This window comes from Trichomycterus rosablanca, chromosome 11 (genome assembly GCF_030014385.1).
Source record: "Trichomycterus rosablanca isolate fTriRos1 chromosome 11, fTriRos1.hap1, whole genome shotgun sequence".
NCBI classification, from domain to species: Eukaryota; Metazoa; Chordata; class Actinopteri; order Siluriformes; family Trichomycteridae; genus Trichomycterus; species Trichomycterus rosablanca.
In genome coordinates, this window is record NC_085998.1 from 24,053,948 (window position 1) to 24,073,587 (window position 19,640).

General features: G+C 38.5%; 1 protein-coding gene across 1 annotated transcript in view; it reads left to right on the forward strand.

Moving 5' to 3' along the window:
• rasgrf1 (Ras protein specific guanine nucleotide releasing factor 1) overlaps window positions 1-19,640 on the forward strand; it is a 104,896-nt gene that overhangs the window by 67,695 nt on the left and 17,561 nt on the right. The window contains exons 8-15 of the mRNA XM_063005312.1: window positions 1,296-1,405; window positions 3,320-3,438; window positions 5,269-5,429; window positions 8,210-8,273; window positions 12,366-12,508; window positions 12,651-12,733; window positions 12,902-13,150; window positions 17,780-18,150. Of these exons, the coding sequence (XP_062861382.1) occupies window positions 1,296-1,405; window positions 3,320-3,438; window positions 5,269-5,429; window positions 8,210-8,273; window positions 12,366-12,508; window positions 12,651-12,733; window positions 12,902-13,150; window positions 17,780-18,150 (1,300 nt within the window). The remainder of the gene's footprint in view (window positions 1-1,295; window positions 1,406-3,319; window positions 3,439-5,268; window positions 5,430-8,209; window positions 8,274-12,365; window positions 12,509-12,650; window positions 12,734-12,901; window positions 13,151-17,779; window positions 18,151-19,640) is intronic.

Genomic DNA, 19,640 nt, shown 5'->3' on the forward strand with positions numbered 1-19,640 from the left:
CTTAAAGAGGCATCAGGGCAGCAAACCATCAATGTATTTAAATAGTTTGTAGGTTATAAAAAGGTTATAAAAGTATATTATTTTCTCAGCATGTAGGGCTCTGTATTTTTTGCCATGTTTCTCAATTACTAATATTTACCAAAATACCAAAATATACATTTTATCCAAATTGTCATAGTACATTCTTAAAAGTTTTTAGAAATGAGAGGCAAACTATATATTTTTATTTGTTGTAATTATTATTAATAGTGGTAGTCTTAGTAGTAGTAGTGCAGTTGTAGCCTAGCGGTTAAGGTACTGTATTAGTTATCAAAAGGTCGTTGGTTCAAGCCCCACCGCTGCCAGGTTGCCACTGTTGGGCCCTTGAGCAAGGACTATAACCCTCAATTGCTTAGACAGTATACTGTCACAATACTGTAAGTTGCTTTGGATAAAAGTGTCTGCTAAGTGCCAAAAATGTAAATGTAAATTTGCTATGTCTGGGGGGCAGTTGTAGCCTAGTGGTTAAGGTACTGGACTAGTAATCGAAAGGTTGCTGGTTCAAGCTCCACCACTGCCAGGTTGCCACTGTTGGGCCCTTGAGCAAGGCCCTTAACCCTCAATTGCTTAGACAGTATACAGTCACATGATTGGATAAAAGCATTTGCTAAATGCTGAAAATGGAAATGTAGTAGTTGTTGTTTTAGCAGTTTTATATGTGCTGTAGTAGTAGTATAGACTACTGGTTGTAGTCCTAGTAGTTCATGTAATACTAGTAATATTTTTAGAAATATTAGAAAAAACACACATTAAACAAAATGGAAGGAAACATACATTACAAACAAGAAGATAACAGTTTCAAACAGTTTAGAGTAAACTCTCTTTAGTCAAATTGTTGTTATTTAGATTTCTTTTTATGGCGTGCTGTGGTTTTATGAGAGCCACTTTCAAGTAGTCATTTGTAAGGCTCACATTCTGGTTAGTGACATTTTCTGGTGAAGTGTGCACTTTTTAAAAGCTGATTCACTAGAGGTTTTGTATTTTGATACATAAGTAAAACATTTATGCTAATAAATGCAACTGTTACAAGGTTCACTTTTTGTTGTAAGGCTGTTGTAAGGCCACACTTGTTTAGGTTAGAGAAAGTCTATTGTATTTAGTGAAGGTCCTTTATTTATTGTACTGTTTTACCTACACTGTGTATATTGTGTTATTTGGCAAAAAACAAATGTCCTTTACCACCAAATGACTGTCCTTTACCAACCTAAGCTCACACATACACAGTCATCTTACTTTGTTGTGCTTTTTTCATGCAGATTCCACGTTACATTCTGACTCTCCATGAGCTACTGGCACACACCCCTCATGAGCATGTGGAGAGGAATAGTCTGGATTATGCTAAATCCAAGCTGGAGGAGCTTTCCAGGTACACTGCACCTTCAGCACTAGCAACAAGATATAAATCACAGTGCTGGCACATTTTTCTTACCATATATATCTGAGAAAACTAAATTGATATTCACAACCTAACACCACTATTGAAGCTCCTTAACTGTAAGCCATTTAATTTCACGTTACCATGACTATATGAAACTTAGAATAATAGGTAAAAAGAATTACTTTTAGAACAGCCTCAATTCTTGTTTTGGAAACATTCCTTTGATATTTTAGTCCACGTTAAAATGACTGCATGACACGTTTGTTGCAAATTTGACCAGGCCCGCAGGAGAAGGTTTTGGTGGCTGCCAACTGAATCTAAAATTGGTGAAGCAATGAAACGCAAACACACAATAATTGCTTGGCCATAATGTTACCAACAAATCTATGACTTTCTGCTGTAAAAAAAACTTTCAAAAAGGCATGTGACCATCTTGAATTACAGTTAGGTATAACAATATTTTTGAATAATTGTGCATTTAAGTTGCTGCCTGAATCTCTGTAAACAGCACAGCAACGTGTGTTAAAATAACTGTTGGGTAAGTTATAGCAATTTATATCAAATTCTTAAACGACAAGGGCAGGGCACTCAGGTGGCGCAGCAGGATAATCTCTGAGTTTCAATCTCAGCTCTGCTAAAGGTTGGATGGAAACCCCTGGCAGACACAATTGGCAGTGCCTGCAGCAGACAAAATTGGCCAGTAGTCTGCTGAGTGGGAAAAGACTGGACTAAAAAAAGGGGGTGGGGTTTTCAATGCTGTGTAAGGACCCTGGTTATTAGCCTGAAGTGCCTGTACAAAAATAAAGGAACCCAAAGATCAGTGCGTTACTCTCTTTGCTAGAGACTAGCAGATCCAGAAAAGGATGAACGATCGGGGTCGGTGGACTGTGCATGCATGTGTCAGGCAAATATACCCTCCTCAAACATGATCAGGGTCCCCTGCTGTGGAATACTAATTGGCACAACTGGCAAACTAATGCATAAATAAAATAGTAAAAAAAATCAGTAAATTATAATGTTGTACATAATGTATACAACAACTCAATAAAATATTTTTGGTATAATATACAAAACTTGCTTTATTGGTCTGCACACAGAGACACAAACACTGCTACTGTTTGGGGGGTTATGTCTCAGTCCACACACAACATGCTATAAGTATGCTCGAAATAGTAGCCTTGACAGTTGAAATTCAACTTTGTACACTATATGGTATCTGGAACAAAACAGTTCTTATTTGCTTAGTGTGCAGCCTCACATTTCCAATATTTCCATTCTCAGTTTTTTTCACTCTCCCTGGCGAATTCTTCCTGTACATATGGATGTGACATTGTCATGTTCCTGGAACCAGTTTACCCTTACTTGTGCTTTGTGTTGTAGCACATGTCATTCTGACAATAGCCATTATAAGATGTAAGACTATTGTGGCCATAAAGGTATATATACTTGGTTGTGACTAAGTGTGGTTATTTATGTTAGCGTAGCCTTTCTGTCAGCTCAAACTAGTCTAGCAATAATCTTTGACCTCTTTTCTACATGCTTTACTGATGTTTTAATTGTTATTTCAGCGCCATTTTGTGTAAACTCTGGAGACAGTTGAGTGTGAAAACAATCAACAGTTTCTGGCATACCTAAACCGGCCTGTCTGGCCAACATGCTACCAACATTCAATCACAATTATTCTTATAGATTTTAACATTTGTCTGCTATTTAATTATTCAATGAGAATATGTGAATGTAAATTATGGCTCTCACAATAAAAAGTAAGATACTAAAGATGCCAAAATTATGGCAGCAACACTTTCTTAATTTAAGTAACTTTCCTTTAATAATATTTTACTATAATTTGTTATTTTAATAGCATAATACCTAAAGTTGTGTTAATCAATACCTTAATCATAGAATCATGCATGATGAGGTGAGTGAGACAGAGAACATTAGGAAGAACCTTGCTATTGAGCGTATGATTGTGGAGGGATGTGAAATTCTCCTGGACACCAGCCAGACTTTTGTCAGACAAGGTAATATTCAATTGAAAACACACACACACACACACACACATACCTTCTCAAAACTCGTATGAGTCCTAGATTTCAGATACCTTTCACCTTTCTAATCCTCTGTTCTAGTGTTGTCACCTCACATTAGCCATGTACGTTCTGAAAATGTGCATTTGCGTCATAGTGGAAAAATCCACTCAAAATCTGTATTTTTCTTCAGTATGACTTTCTCCCACCAGTTTTTACTGTACACTTCATTCCCAGGACATCTTTCTCTTGCCACTTCTTTAATAAGTGATTGTGAAGTACATTTTCCTGAGTCATAATTTTAAAGCAATTTAAACAAACACACCAACTGAAAACCTACATAACATGATGCTCCTCTTATTTTCACTGGATTCATGTGATGGTTGTTGTCATGGCAACATGAACACTAATTGGTACTCACGTTATTTTGGATCAGATTACTAGTAGTGTGCATGTAAACTGAGATTTTCATTAGATTGTTAAGTAAAGTGTACAGTTGTGGCCAAAAGTTTTGAGAAAGACACAAATTTTGGTTTTCACAAAGTTTTCAGATTCACTGTTTTTAGATCTTGGTCCTGGCACTTGCTGGACTTTCTTGGGCACCCTGTAGCCTTCTTCACAGCAGTTGAATGTCTCTCCTTGAAGTTCATGATAAACCAATAAATGGTTGATTTAGGTGCAATGTCCTTGCCTGTGAAGCTCTTTTGATTCAAAGCAATGATGGCTGCATGTGTTTCCTTTGATGTAACCATGGTTAACAGAAGAGGACAATGATTTTAAGCTAAAGTTAAAACAGCCAGTCTGGTCTTCTAATTCAATTAGCGAGTGATATCAGTTGCCTTGCCTGGTTAAAGCTTTCTCCTGAGCCAACATAACTAAAATGATGTTAGCAGGTGTTTTTGTGGCAGGGCTGAAATGCAGTGGAAATGGGTTTTTGTGATTTTTCATGGCGAGGAATGACTTTGCAATTAATTGCAATTCAATTGATCACTCTTCATTAGAAACTAGAGTTCATGAATATTTCCACCATAACAACTGAAGAAGCAAATTTGTGTCAGTCTCAAAACTTTTTGCCACAACTGTACATATGAATACTCAGTCTTTGCAAATCTTTGCATGTAAACATGTAAAGGCATTGTCACACATTTCTCCCTTATTACATTCTTTTTTTCCCCAAATTTTATGAAGGAGACAATTAACCTGAAAGATTGGCTGCACTCGCCGGTCTCTAAAGATAAGTGTGTACTGGAGGCACAGAATAGACATGGTGAATTTTCACACCAAATCCAACTATTCAATCAATCACAAAATTGATCAGGCCTGGTATTGTTTATTATTTATTTATTTATTTATTTATTTAATAGAATTTTAACATCGTTTTACACACTTCGGTTACATCATGACAGGAGAGGTAGTTATTCATTACAAGAGATAAGATTCATCAGTTTACAAGTTGTAATGTCAAACACAGTCATGGACAATGTTGTATCTCCAATTCACCTCACTTGCATGTCTTTGGACTGTGGGAGGAAACCGGAGCTCCCGGAGAAAACCCACGCAGACACGGGGAGAACATGCAAACTCCACACAAAAGGACCCAGACCACCCCACCTGGGGATCAAACCCAGGATCTTTTTTTGTGAGGCGACAGTGCTACTTACATAGCCACCATGCCGCCCCAACCTGGTATTGTTATATTACATGCAGCTTGCTAATACATCTCATACAAATCAGTGCCTTTTCCTGCTCTTCTGGCTTGAACCTGTAATGTAAAATAATATTTTCCCTTGAACTTCAAATCTATACTTGTACCTTTTTGTCCAGGATCACTTATTCAGGTACCAATGAGTGAGAAAGGAAAGATCACCCGTGGCCGCCTGGGCTCCTTGTCTCTAAAGAAGGAGGGCGAGAGACAATGTTTTCTTTTCTCCAAGCACCTGATCATCTGTACCAGGGGTTCTGGGGGAAAGCTGCACCTCACCAAGGTGAGTTATTACTATGCAAATCCTTTTTGACCTATACCTAACAAAAAAAATACAAAATATTTAATTTTTCAAGTAAACAGTTATTTGCTTTTGCATACACTGTACTGTATATGCTTATTCTAAATTTGCTGGCTGCTACACTTTTTAAAATAGGGACACCAGTTATTTTAATTGTAAAAGGGGGTTAATTTGAATTTTGATTGATATAACACTTTAACTGTTGTCATAAATTGCCTTGATAATAAAAAAAATCTTTAAAAAAAAGACTCTTTTACTGCAATGCCACACTGTTGTAACACATACAGAATATGGCTTGACATTGTCTTGTTAAAATAAGAAAAGGACTTCATTAAAAATGACCTTGTCAATATGTCAACATAGTAACTTCAAAATTGGTATGAACCCTTTAGCATCATTGATGTTTTCACAAATGTGCAAGCTACTCATGTCACTTGCACTAATACAGCCCACAACATTAAAAACTTTGGTGTTGGACTTTGCACTGGTAACATTACTGTATGGTTGGTCATTTTCCTCTTTGGCTCAAAAATATAACCACAGCACTCATTTCTACTTTGTATCAATTCATCTCAGATGAATTTGAGTTCAGAGATGTTGGCCGGGTTGTTGTTGATATATGGCTTTTGCGTTGCATTGTAGAGTCTTGAATTTGTAGATGCAGTAATAAGAGTGCTTAATTTTAAATTATTTTTATTATTTCCAAAACCCTGTCATTGTATTATTTACAATGTTTTTGGCCTTGCTCTTGATGCACAGAGAATGATCCAGACTCTGAATTTTTTTTATAGACTATATAATGTTATAGACTGCATAAATTCCTTGCAATCATGCACTGAGAAAAGTTGTTTTAACTATTAGACTATTAACTCTGGCAGTTGTTGTAACGATATGTGGGCTAGACGGACAGGAGGGGCGGACACAAACGCAGAGATGTGTAAACAACAGATTTAATATAACAAAAGACAGGACATACCACGCTAAGAGGACTAACAAAGCTAACAAGGCTAAACAAAGACTAAACAGGACTAAACAGACTAACAGGACTAAACAGACTAACAGGCTAAACAGACCAACAGGATTAAACAGACTAACAGGACTAAACAGACTGGACAGGACTAAACAGACTAACAGGCTAAACAGACTAACAGGATTAAACAGACTAACAGGACTAAACCGACTGGACAGGACTAAACAGACTAACAGACTAAACAGACTAACAGGCTAAACAGACTAACAGGATTAAGGACTAAACAGACTAAACAGAACTAAACAGACTAAACAGGCTAACGGACAGGCTAATACACACAGGCTAACAAACAAGGACTAAGCTAACAGACAGGGGCTGAACAGTGACTAAACTAAACAGGCTAACAAAGCTACACAGGCTAAACAGACTAAACAGGTTAAACAGACTAAACAGACAGGACAGGACTAAACAGACAGAACAGGACTAAACAGACTAAACAGGACTAAACAGACTAACTGGCTAAACAGACTAAACAGGTTAACGGACAGGCTAAACAAAGACTAAACAGGACTAAACAGACTAAACAGACCAAACAGACTAAACAGGCTAACGGACAGGCTAAACAGACCGGATGAAACGGCAAGGAGCAAGGAGCAAGGAGCAAGGAGCAAGGAGCAAGGAGCAAGGAGCAAGGAGCAAGGAGCAAACAGTCACCAGAGCAAACAGACAGAGTTACCCTCAATAATCTCCAACCAGCCTTTCCCTGAGCCTCTCCTAAATAGTAGCAGCTGGGGCTAATTAGCCCCAGCTAACCAATCAGGAGAGGGAGGCTGGCTGGAGACTGGGGAGAGAAGGGCGTGGCACACTGGAGCACAGGATCACCCTGAGGCTCCAAGCGTGACAGTTGTACACAAAGTACAAACTTTAATCCATCCTTGCTCATAAATGGCTGCCTCTTTGGTTAATGTTACTTTTACCCGATCATCACCTGTTAAATATTCCAAAACAGTTATGTAATTTTAACAGAGTTAATTTTAAATGGCTTTTTTGCTCTTTAAATGTAATATTTACCACAGAAAAGTTCACAAATCACTGTTTTCTGATTTTATTTGCATTTTACTTACCAACTAAACCATTTTAGAATTAGAGTTAGAGGAAAATTTCTTCAAGATACAATAGGTATTGTTGGTGTCACAATGTGTCAGGGTCCAGAAGACCTGGAGTTTAGTCTTGACCCCTGGTGTGTGGTTTGCCAAATCCCTTTGTGGATGTCTTTTGGTTGCCATTCACCCTAAAGCATTTAGTAAGTGAACTATGAGTGAGTGAGTGAGTGAGTAGTAAGAGAGGTAAGTAGGTGGGTGGGTTAGTGTTCAATAACCTGTAATGATTTGCCATCCTGTATGGGCAAACCCTGATAAGGATTAAATGATTGCTTAATCACTGGAAAAAATTTTTTTTAATTAACAATAATTTCCACTATTAATATAAACAAAAACACATTTCCGTGTTTTGTTTGTGGTATTAAAATTTGAATGGTCAAAAATAATTTAAAGCAGTTAATTAACAAAATAATTAATAAAATGGTTAATAAAATGGTTTGTTGGGCTGAGGGAATTTTTTTTTTCGACCAGCAGTAATTTTATGACGCTCAGTAACCCCATATTGTCTCTTACCCTTTGGGGAAATTCAGGGGCAAAGCTATTCTTTCAGTAATGACTGTTGTGTGTTGTCTATATTGATTATTTGATAGCAGCTGATTTAGTAAATGTTTCTCTGTATCTCTGGTCAACAGAATGGAGTGGTGTCGCTTATTGACTGCACTCTGATTGAGGACCCAGAGAGCACAGATGATGAGGGTAAGTATCCTTTTATGTCAATTTACCACTGCAGGAAATAAGACATAATGTGAATTCAGACCTTTTGAATTTTGTGCAGTTTATGGTGTTGTGGATTTAATTTTGAATGAAATCAACTGACACTTTTTGCTTGCCTTAATTATCCTTGAGATCTATCTCGTTCTTAGCTGTGGTTCACTTGTTGCAATTTAACTTGTTTTTTCAGTGTTTATAGAGCACACACCTGGGTTTATAAGAGCTCACAATTTACACTACATTGTCAGAAAGTCAAGGCATTGTCTGTGGTCTGTAATCAAATTTGTTTATGTATTGCACTATGTGTATCTTCTTTTTAAATTAATTACTATATCTGAGCAATCAAAATTCAGAATTATTACTATTTCATATTTATTTGATGTTAAAGTAGTGAAGTAGTTTCATTTTAAAGTATTTTGACCAGATAACTGATGCCCTTATTTAATAAAGATATTAAGAAGAAGAAAAAGAAAAAAGTAGAAAAAGAAGATGATGATGAAGAAGAATTTATCTAAAATTTAAATAATAGTAATAATTTACCCTACGTTCACAAGTGATTCCTTTATGTAATGGCCATATACGTATATATATATACAGTGTATCACAAAAGTGAGTACACCCCTCACATTTCTGCAGATATTTAAGTATATCTTTTCATTGGACAACACTGACAAAATGACACTTTGACACAATGAAAAGTAGTCTGTGTGCAGCTTATATAACAGTGTAAATTTATTCTTCCCTCAAAATAACTCAATATACAGCCATTAATGTCTAAACCACTGGCAACAAAAGTGAGTACACCCCTAAGAGACTACACCCCTAAATGTCCAAATTGAGCACTGCTTGTCATTTTCCCTCCAAAATGTCATGTGACTCGTTAGTGTTACTAGGTCTCAGGTGTGCATACGGAGCAGGTGTGTTCAATTTAGTAGTACAGCTCTCACACTCTCTCATACTGGTCACTGAAAGTTCCAACATGGCACCTTATGGCAAAGAACTCTCTGAGGATCTTAAAAGACGAATTGTTGCGCTACATGAAGATGGCCAAGGCTACAACAAGATTGCCAACACCCTGAAACTGAGCTGCAGCACAGTGGCCAAGATCATCCAGCGTTTTAAAAGAGCAGGGTCCACTCAGAACAGACCTCGCGTTGGTCGTCCAAAGAAGCTGAGTGCACGTGCTCAGCGTCACATCCAACTGCTGTCTTTGAAAGATAGGCGCAGGAGTGCTGTCAGCATTGCTGCAGAGATTGAAAAGCTGGGGGGTCAGCCTGTCAGTGCTCAGACCATACGCCGCACACTACATCAAATTGGTCTGCATGGCTGTCACCCCAGATGGAAGCCTCTTCTGAAGTCTCTACAAGAAAGCCCGCAAACAGTTTGCTGAAGACATGTCAACAAAGGACATGGATTACTGGAACCATGTCCTATGGTCTGATGAGACCAAGATTAATTTGTTTGGTTCAGATGGTCTCAAGCATGTGTGGCGGCAATCAGGTGAGGAGTACAAAGATAAGTGTGTCATGCCTACAGTCAAGCATGGTGGTGGGAATGCCATGGTCTGGGGCTGCATGAGTGCAGCAGGTGTTGGGGAGTTACATTTCATTGAGGGACACATGAACTCCAATATGTACTGTGAAATACTGAAGCAGAGCATGATCCCCTCCCTCCGGAAACTGGGTCACAGGGCAGTGTTCCAGCATGATAATGACCCCAAACACACCTCTAAGACGACCACTGCTTTATTGAAGAGGCTGAGGGTAAAGGTGATGGACTGGCCAAGCATGTCTCCAGACCTAAACCCAATAGAACATCTTTGGGGCATCCTCAAGCGGAAGGTGGAGGAGCGCAAAGTCTCGAATATCCGCCAGCTCCGTGATGTCGTCATGGAGGAGTGGAAAAGCATTCCAGTGGCAACCTGTGAAGCTCTGGTAAACTCCATGCCCAGGAGAGTTAAGGCAGTTCTGGGAAATAATGATGGCCACACAAAATATTGACACTTCAGGAACTTTCCCTTAGGGGTGTACTCACTTTTGTTGCCGGTGGTTTAGACGTTAATGGCTGTATATTGAGTTATTTTGAGGGAAGAATAAATTTACACTGTTATATAAGCTGCACACAGACTACTTTTCATTGTGTCAAAGTGTCATTTTGTCAGTGTTGTCCCATGAAAAGATATACTTAAATATCTGCAGAAATGTGAGGGGTGTACTCACTTTTGTGATACACTGTATATATATATATATATATATATATATATTGATACTAAATAAAATTTAATACAAGAGCAAGCATGATGTCTGGCAGAAAGCAGGCACTGCACATCATCAGGTGAATACAAACCCTACAGAATAACATGGCTGTGGGACCACCGTGCTGTGAGATGTTCTTAGTGCTAGGGACAGGAAGACTGTTAAGAATTTAGAGATGAATGCAGCCAAATACAGAAACATCCTTAAAGAAAACCAGAACCCAAAGCCCAGACTTTAAACCCCATCAAACATTTGTGGAGAAGCCTGTAAGATGGTTGTTTACCAACAAACAACATCCAATCTGACGGTGCTTAAAAGTATTTACCACAAATAATGAGATAAACCCCTCAAATCTAGGTGTGCAAAGCTTGTAGACATGTATCTAAGAAGACTTTCAACTGTAATTGTTTTCTCTATAAGTTGCTTCTACAAAGTATTTTAGATTTTTATTTTCAATTAGGTTTTTAAATACTTAAAAACATCATTTCACTTCATCATTATTGGTGATTAAATGCAGATTAATTGGTAGAAATGGAAAATGAAAACATTCACCTCTAGCAAAAGGGTTATCTGGTTGTCATCAAAGTTAGATCTTCCAAATAAAGAAATAATTTAAGAAGTGTAGACAAAGACTAGTGTTTCTTTTCTTCCAAGATTTACTGCCTTCATACACCACCATAAACAAAATATATGGCTAAATTGAAAAAGAACCCAAGGATTACAGCTAAAGTACTGAGAACTAAAGGACATTCTGTGAATAAATGATACCAAAAGGTTTTTGTGAAAAATGCATAACATATTTGGGCACCAAATGTTTATTTCAACCATAAGGAAGGGAACATAATGGTTTTGGGTCCTAAAGAGATTAGAAAACATTTAATTTAAAATAACGGTTGCTGGAGAATGTTAGGGTAGAAATATGTTACCTAGTGCTTAAAAGTTGATGAAAGATACAATTATATCTTGAGCCAAACACAAAAGTACATTAACAACAGAATAGTTCAAAAACAAGAAAATGAATGTTTTGAAGTAGTCAATGTTTTGAAGTAGTGTCCAGATTTGCCAGTTAAGACGCTGTGGGGTGCCCTAAATGTATTATTTGTTTAGGCACAATTTGTTTATACATTGACCAGGCATAAAATTATGACCACTGACAGGTGCAGTGAATAACACTGCATATCTCTTCATCACAGCACCTGTTACTGGGTGGGATATATTAGGCAGCAATGAACATTTTATCCTCAAAGTTGATGTGTTAGAAGCAGGACAAGTGGGCAAGCGTAAGGATTTGAGCAAGGGCAAAATTAAGATGGCTAGACGACTGGGTCAGAGCATCTCCAAAACTGCAGCTCTTGTGGGGTGTTCCCGGTCTGCAGTGGTCAGTATCTATCAAAAGTGGTCCAAGGAAGGAACAGTGGTAAACTGGCGACAGGGTCATGGGCGACCAAGGCTCATTGATGCACGTGGGGAGCGAAGGCTGGCCTATGTTGTCTGATCCAACAGACGAGCTACTGTAGCTCAAATTGCTGAAGAAGTTATTGCTGGTTCTGATAGAAAGATGTCAGAATACACAGTGCATCGCAGTTGCAGGGCTGTTTTGGCAGCAAAAGGGGGACCAACACAATATTAGGAAGGTGGTCATAATGTTACGCCTGATCAGTGTATATATTACATCATTAGAGTATCAGATATGTTTCAGTATTTGACCATATTTTATTATCAATAACTGCAGACTTCCTGGTTATAAAAAAAGCCACTACATCCCTGCAATTATAAGTTGATGCCAACTAAGAATAATCAATCATTTCAATCTTCTCTTCAGCAAAGTCAGACAAGAGTGGACAAGACATGGAGCACCTGGACTTCAAAATAGTGGTGGAGCCTAAAGACAGCCAATCCTTTACCATAATTCTAGTGGCTTCCTCACGGCAAGAGAAGTCAGCCTGGACTAGTGACATCAGCCAGGCATGTCAACTTGCATCACCTACTCCTCAATCATCCACAGAGCCTCAGGGGGGTGCACCCTCCCCCTTGTTATTTTACTTTTTGTGATTCAAAATCTTTGTTATATATTTCCACTTTCTTTCTTTCCTTCTCTCCACCATAGTGCATTGACAACATTCGCTGCAATGGCCTCATGATGAACGCCTTTGAGGAGAACTCAAAAGTGACAGTTCCGCAGATGATCAAGTATGTGTTTTATTATAATACAGTACATTTGAATCAATAGACAGCTTTTCAACCAACTGATTGTATACAAGAAAACCTATTTGAAAATCCTATTACTATAAGTAATTATGCATCATTGACAATATACCTCACATTTTAGAAATAGTAATGTATATGTTCTGTGCTTAGATCTGATGCCAGTCTCTACTGTGATGATGTGGACATTCGCTTCAGTAAGATGATGAACTCATGCAAGGTGCTGCAGATCCGTTATGCCAGCGTGGAGAGGTTACTGGAGCGGCTGACGGACCTGCGCTTCCTCTCGATTGACTTCCTCAACACCTTCCTGCACTCATACCGTGTCTTTACCACAGCTGATGTTGTTCTCGACAAGCTTATTGCCATCTACAAGAGGCCCATCAGTGCCATCCCAGCACGGTTGGTCTTGCATGTACCTTGTTTGAAATATATTGGGGTATACAACAAATTTTAATAATTCAAACAATTAGTGACAGCATGTGGGGGCTAATATATTCTTATTTAAGCAAATTATAAATAACATTTTTAGGCATTTAAGTCTGTGAACTCAGAATTATGTTAGCTGTTACTGCCATGTAGACAATTACTTAATTAATGTTTGATGTTCCAATAAAACATTTTGTTAAACTAAATTATTTTTTAAAAAGTGGGTAGCATTGGTAATACACAAGCTTTAAAAATCTTAGTGACCCCATGAAAAAGACAAATCATTTTAGAATATAACACTGACTCTTTGAATATTAGCAACATTTCAACTCTAAAATTAGATTAGTTGGGTCCTTACATATTGTAGACCTGTTACTGTCACTTGGATGAATACTTCTAGCATGACAATGCATCAAGTCACATGTTTAGCCTGTAAAGTTCCTCTGTCTTAACTCCATAATGGATTTCTGGAAATAGAGAAAAGGGCTGTGCAGCCATGTAATTTGCTGCATTTGTGCATTACAGTCATTTTTGTCCTACACAACAAGACTAGGATCTGGGGATCTAGGGATCCCACCGGAGGAGCTGGTTGAAGTTGCAGGGGACATAGATGCTGAAACAAACAATGACAACTGAGTGCCAATGACCTGGAGTAGTACTAGTGCTGACAGTAGCTTATCCAGCAAAGTTATTCAATGAAATTTCTTAAGTCATCATCATTATCATCTTCTATACTTGGCTATTCATTTTAACTGAAATGATCACTAACAGAATAACTAAACAAACTCACTCAGCATTGAAAAACAAAGCTGCTTCTGGAGCATTTATACATGTAAGATACTTAGAATGAAGAGTAAAAATGTTGTTTTGGAATGTATCCTTCAGAGTTTCTGCTGGTAATCCCAGCAACGGCATTAACACCAGACAAGAAACACTGTGTTAATGTAGTAGTGTAAAAACAAAACTAGTGATCAGACATTAGTAACGTGAGTGTCCTGGCAACAGATTTCAAACAAACAGAAAGGTATGTGTGCTTCTCAGGCCCAGTGATTTTGTGTTTGCTGAGAAAAAGATGTTAAACCTCATACAATTTAATACCTACACTCTCTAGAAATGAACATTCACTTTTTAGTGTGTCCTGCCCATTCATTCATTTCAAGTTGCATCCACCTGAACTTCAGGCAGGTGTATATACAACAAACTACCAAGCACCAGTTTTAAATACCTACAAGCAAAACAATGGGCATAAAAATAGATTGTGTATTAACTTAATATAAATATGAAACATGAAGTAAACATGTATGATTCACAACTGAGAGTTCGAAAGAACAGAGTTTAACTTTCCATTACTGGTGTATACATGTGTATGTGTGTCTCAATGGAGCTTTGTCACCATCACCTTAGCAACTGTCTACTGCAGGATGCCATCCTTTTCTCCAGAGAGGAAATGATGGATGAAATATTTAGTGGGCACATTTTACAGCCAGCCCCTTCTCTGTCTTTTTTTAATTCTATACAGCACTCTCTCTCTCTCTCTCTCTCTCTCTCTCTCTCTCTCTCTCTCTCTCTCTCTCTCTCTCGCTCTCTCTCTCTCTCTCTCTCTCGCTCTCTCTCTCTCTCTCGCTACCCACTGTGCCATCCACTTTTAACATCAGCAATAATGAAAATAGTACTAAGAACACTGGTATTAACTATTATACCATCAGTAGTGTTAGCACTGATACTATTTTTAACACTGTAGTTATAAATGTGTATGGATTAGAGAGGGGGCAGGGATTAAGAATAAAGTGTGGACATGGGCTGGGAGTTTAGGACAGAAGGTGTAGAAGTCTCACCCACTGTTTCTCACCCAGTGACATGTTGCAACATATTTTGCAGCAAGCGCTGCTGTGCACCCTTTACAGAAAAAAGCTGAAATCTCTCTCTCTCACTTTCCCTCTCCCTCCTTCTCTCTCTCTCTCTTTCTTTTGTTTTGCTGGCTGCCACCAACACTCCCACACCAGCAACTCTCCCCCTCCTCAGTTCTTTTTTGCTCAGCTCCTCTGCTAGGCTGGCACAAATAGGCTTATTTCTGAGCAGTCATGACGCGGCAGGATGGTGCAACGTGTAAGAGAGCCAATCTGTAGCTTGCCCTGATTTATATGAGACTTTATCTTGATGGTAGCATCATTACAATATTGTAATAACCCCAAATCACATCATGGCAGCCAGTTACCTGTGTTCTAACGTTAGCTGTAGATAATCTTTTGTTTTAAATTATTCTAAAAAGGTTGGGTATTATTAAATAAATCTCTGTAAATTTAGTAATGTAAATTTAGACTGTTGTACTGAAAATTTCACTTTATCTACCCAGACCTACTATATTAATGGTGAAGAGTCACCAGCCTTAGTAATTTTCTATGGATGTGATGTCATTTTATTGTGCATATTTAGTAAAACTAATATTTTGAAAAAATTTTATTGTCATCACAATAAACGTATTTGACAGACTATTTAGTTGATTTTAAAATACCATATGAGAGACTTTATAACTTGACTGTGTCATATTTTAAAATTTTTGTAATGGGTCCACCTGCCGTGGACTGGCTTCTTCCAGGCTTTCTGTAATAGCAGAAGCACAACTTGCATATCAACTGGACCACATAACAGTTTAGTGGTCACCTGAAGCCCAGGAAGCTTTGGAGACATTTCAGAGGCACCTCATGACTTCCCCTGTACTTAGACTGATAGACCTCAAAGTCCTATTCATAGTTGAGGTGGATGCCTCTGACATCGAGATAAGGGCAATTATTTTTGAAGATGCAGGCCCAGACCAAAAGCTACACATGTAGTGTGTTATTCCCTCCATCTTATTTCTAATGAGAGAAATGATGGCATTATTAACAGAGAACTTTTGGCAGTTAGACTCACCCTGGAGGAGTGGATATACTAGTTGAAGGGGGCAAACACCATTCCTGATCTGGACAGATCATCAGAACTATCCAGGATGCCTAACATCCTAACCCCCATTAGGCCAGGTGGGCTCAATTCTTTGGTTGTATTAAACATCATTAAGCTGGATGCCCTGTTCAGGCAGAGGAACCCTGCAACTACAACAATCTCAAGCGAGTCCTTAATTTTGGGAACACGAATTTCAGCACCCCTTAGATGGGGTTTGCAGGAAGCAATTGATGCAGCTCAGCAGCAGGCACCAGATCCCGGTAACACCACACTGGAAACTTTTTTGTTCCCACCACAGGTAGAGTGCAGGTTCTGCAGTGGGGATATGTGTCTTCCTTCACTGGGCCTTTACTTAATAAAGACATGGGGTTTTGTAGCAGCCTGTCCAGTACACTCCTGCAACAAAGAACCCAGGTCTGCTGCATCCTTTGCCTGTTACTTAAAGTCTTTGGTTCCACAAGACCCTCAACTTTATCACCGGGCTGCCCACGTCTCAGGGCAACACTGATTTTGGTTGTAATGGACCTTTTCTTGAAGGCCTGCACATTTATAGATCTGCCAAAACTCCATTGGGCTAAGGAGTTAGCCAAAATTATCCTGGTTATGGTGGTCAATGTGCATGGCCTGACTATTGACCTGGTGTCAGATTAGGGACCCCAGTTTCTTCGGCCTCAAGTCATTCCTTTGTAGTCTTCCACTACAAAACCTCTCACCCTCTTTAACTAATTGCTGGGTCCCTGGCTTTTACAGTCAAATGTCTACTTAAATACCATGATAAGTGCCTGGCAACACTTTACCAATCAAAATCTAAAAACTCCATAGGAACGATCTATCAACAGCCATCTAAGAGATCGTGGCAAGTACGTAGTAATACCATAGCAACTACCTGAGATACTGTATTAAAAATCTTTCCACACCATAGCAACCACCTGGAACACCATAAGCAACAATTTCACAACCAGCTAGCAACATCTAAGCAACCATCTAAAATACTATAGCAGCCACCTATAGACCAAAACCTTAGCAACCATCTGGCAACTAACTATACAAGAAACAAGAAACTGCTGCACAATCACATTGCATGTTCTTTATAAAATGCACTTTTATACTTTTAGGTCAGCAGATGCCATCAATCAGCCAGCAGGGGTCGTAATTGCATCAGTTATAAAGTCCCAGCTCCGGCTCCCTCCCTGGATGAACAACAGCCGGAGGGCAGAGCTTAGATTCGATACGATGTATTTGAAATCCCAACTCTGGTGTGCTAGCGAATTTTACCGATGTGCCACCTTCATTTTGTTCAGAAAGGCTGAAGTCAGGGCTTTAAGCAGGTCACTGGAGTTAAACACAGCTTTTTCTCATGCCTTCATAGATCTTTCTTTGTGCACAGGGGCACGGTCATGTTGGAAAAGTAAAAGGCCTTTCTTAAACTATTGCTGCAAAAGTGGAATTTCCTTTATACAATTGATTTATTCGCAACTGTTGTGGCTGAAACACAGAAATTCAATAATTAGAAGGGGTGTCCCAATACTGTTGTCCATATAGTGTATGTGCTTTGTCACTGTTCAATTATAGGACCAAACTAAATCTATGAAAGATCTATGCAAATATTTGTACTTTGCATCAAAACCTACAATGTAACTTTCTCTCTTTATTATTTTGCAGCTCTCTGGAGCTGTTTTTTGCCAGCAGCCAGAACACTAAGCTGCTTTATGGAGAGCCTCCCAAGTCACCACGTGCTAATCGAAAGTTCTCCTCTCCTCCTCCACTGGCTCTTGGCAAGACATCGTCTCCAAACCGGCGGCGCAAACTCTCTCTCAACATCCCCATCATCACTGGTGGCAAGGCCTTGGATCTTGCTGCACTTACTTGCTCCTCCAATGGCTATGCCAGCATGTACTCAGCCATGGCACCCTTCAGCAAGACCACACTAGACATTAACAAGCTCTTTGTGTCTAGCCCTATCACCAGCAAGATCAGTGATGAAGCTGAGGGCAAATCTGAGCGGGCAGAGGAGCCCCCACTTGCCAAACAGGGTAAGAATGTGATGCAGGCAAACTTATTTCTTGTAAATATTGAGTACCTTTGGGTGTATTTAATAGTTTGTGCTGCACTTCAGCTATGGTTTTGTGCATTTTTTTTTATCTTAGACACATTGCACGTTGCATTTTGTTTATGTAAACAAAGCCCTTTATTTTCTATGTCTCAGTATGGTCTTTAACATATAATTTAATAGTTTAATGTAGTTTAATGTTTATGGATAAAATAAAAGTCAAAATTGGATTGTTATGTGTATGTACTGTGAATATTAATATGATGTGTAACAAAATAGGCACGTTTTAGTACTAAATATGTGTAACTATTTTACTGTAGTAATTTTGTACAGTAAAATATCAACTGCACTCCAACTGGATATACACTCACCAATCTTTTATTAGGTACACACACATCTATTGATTATTTAATAAGCTACACCTACCATACCAATAAACCTGTTGGTTATACGCATGCTGGCTGTAGTCAATTTGTTGCTCTGTACACTTTGTAACCTGAAATACTCCTTTATGAATCAAATGGTACCCTCATACAACGTCCAGTAACCAGATGATGTTTGGGGTATGGACCATTCTCAGCATTGCAATTACATGGTAATAAGAGGGTCAGTTACATGGTAGTGTGTTGTACTGGTATAAATGTATCAGTGTCCTGTTTGGAATATTTGTTTAAATAATTTTAAATTTAAAAGGCCCAGCAACAGTGCTTCATCTGATACACATACCAGAACACCACACACTACCATACTATTGCTTAGTTAGTGACATTGCAGTGCAGAGAATAGTTTATCACCAAAATATCATGTGGGGGTCATTTTTGATCGATAAATGGGGTAAAGAAGAGAGACAAGGTGTACAGAACAACAGATGAGCTACAGTCTGTACAGTTGATCTGTATGGTAGGTCACATTTGTATAGCACTTTTTACCACAGACATTGTCTCAAAGCAACTTGACAGCATCCAGGACTAAAAAACCAAAAATCACTGTTAAGCAAGCCGAGGACAACTTACATTAAAATTAAAGTAAGATACCAGATTCAACAGGGGACCCATGCTTCTTGGGTGGCCTGGACAATCATTTAAATCAATTGGATTTAAACAATCCATGCAAAAATAATTTCAAACAAGAGTTATAACTAGTAACTGTAACTAAAAGATTATTAACTTTCCTATTTAATGCAGTTTCAGTGTAAGGTAAGCAGAGGCTCTAAAACGGCAGGGAAGTAATCTTTAAGTAAGCGAGTTGGAATAGGGAAAAGTATTCATGATGATGACTTACATGATTTAATGCAGTCTTAAGCTCAGTTTGGGAGATTGGATTAAATAAATTTAGTTGGGTCACATTGTTAAATTAGTCACTATTATCACTCATGCTGCTCCAGGTGAATTGCTGCCTAATAAGACACACTGATTTTAAAGTATTTTTTTTGTTCTAACTTGTCATTAAAAAAATCATTGCTAGTACAATCTG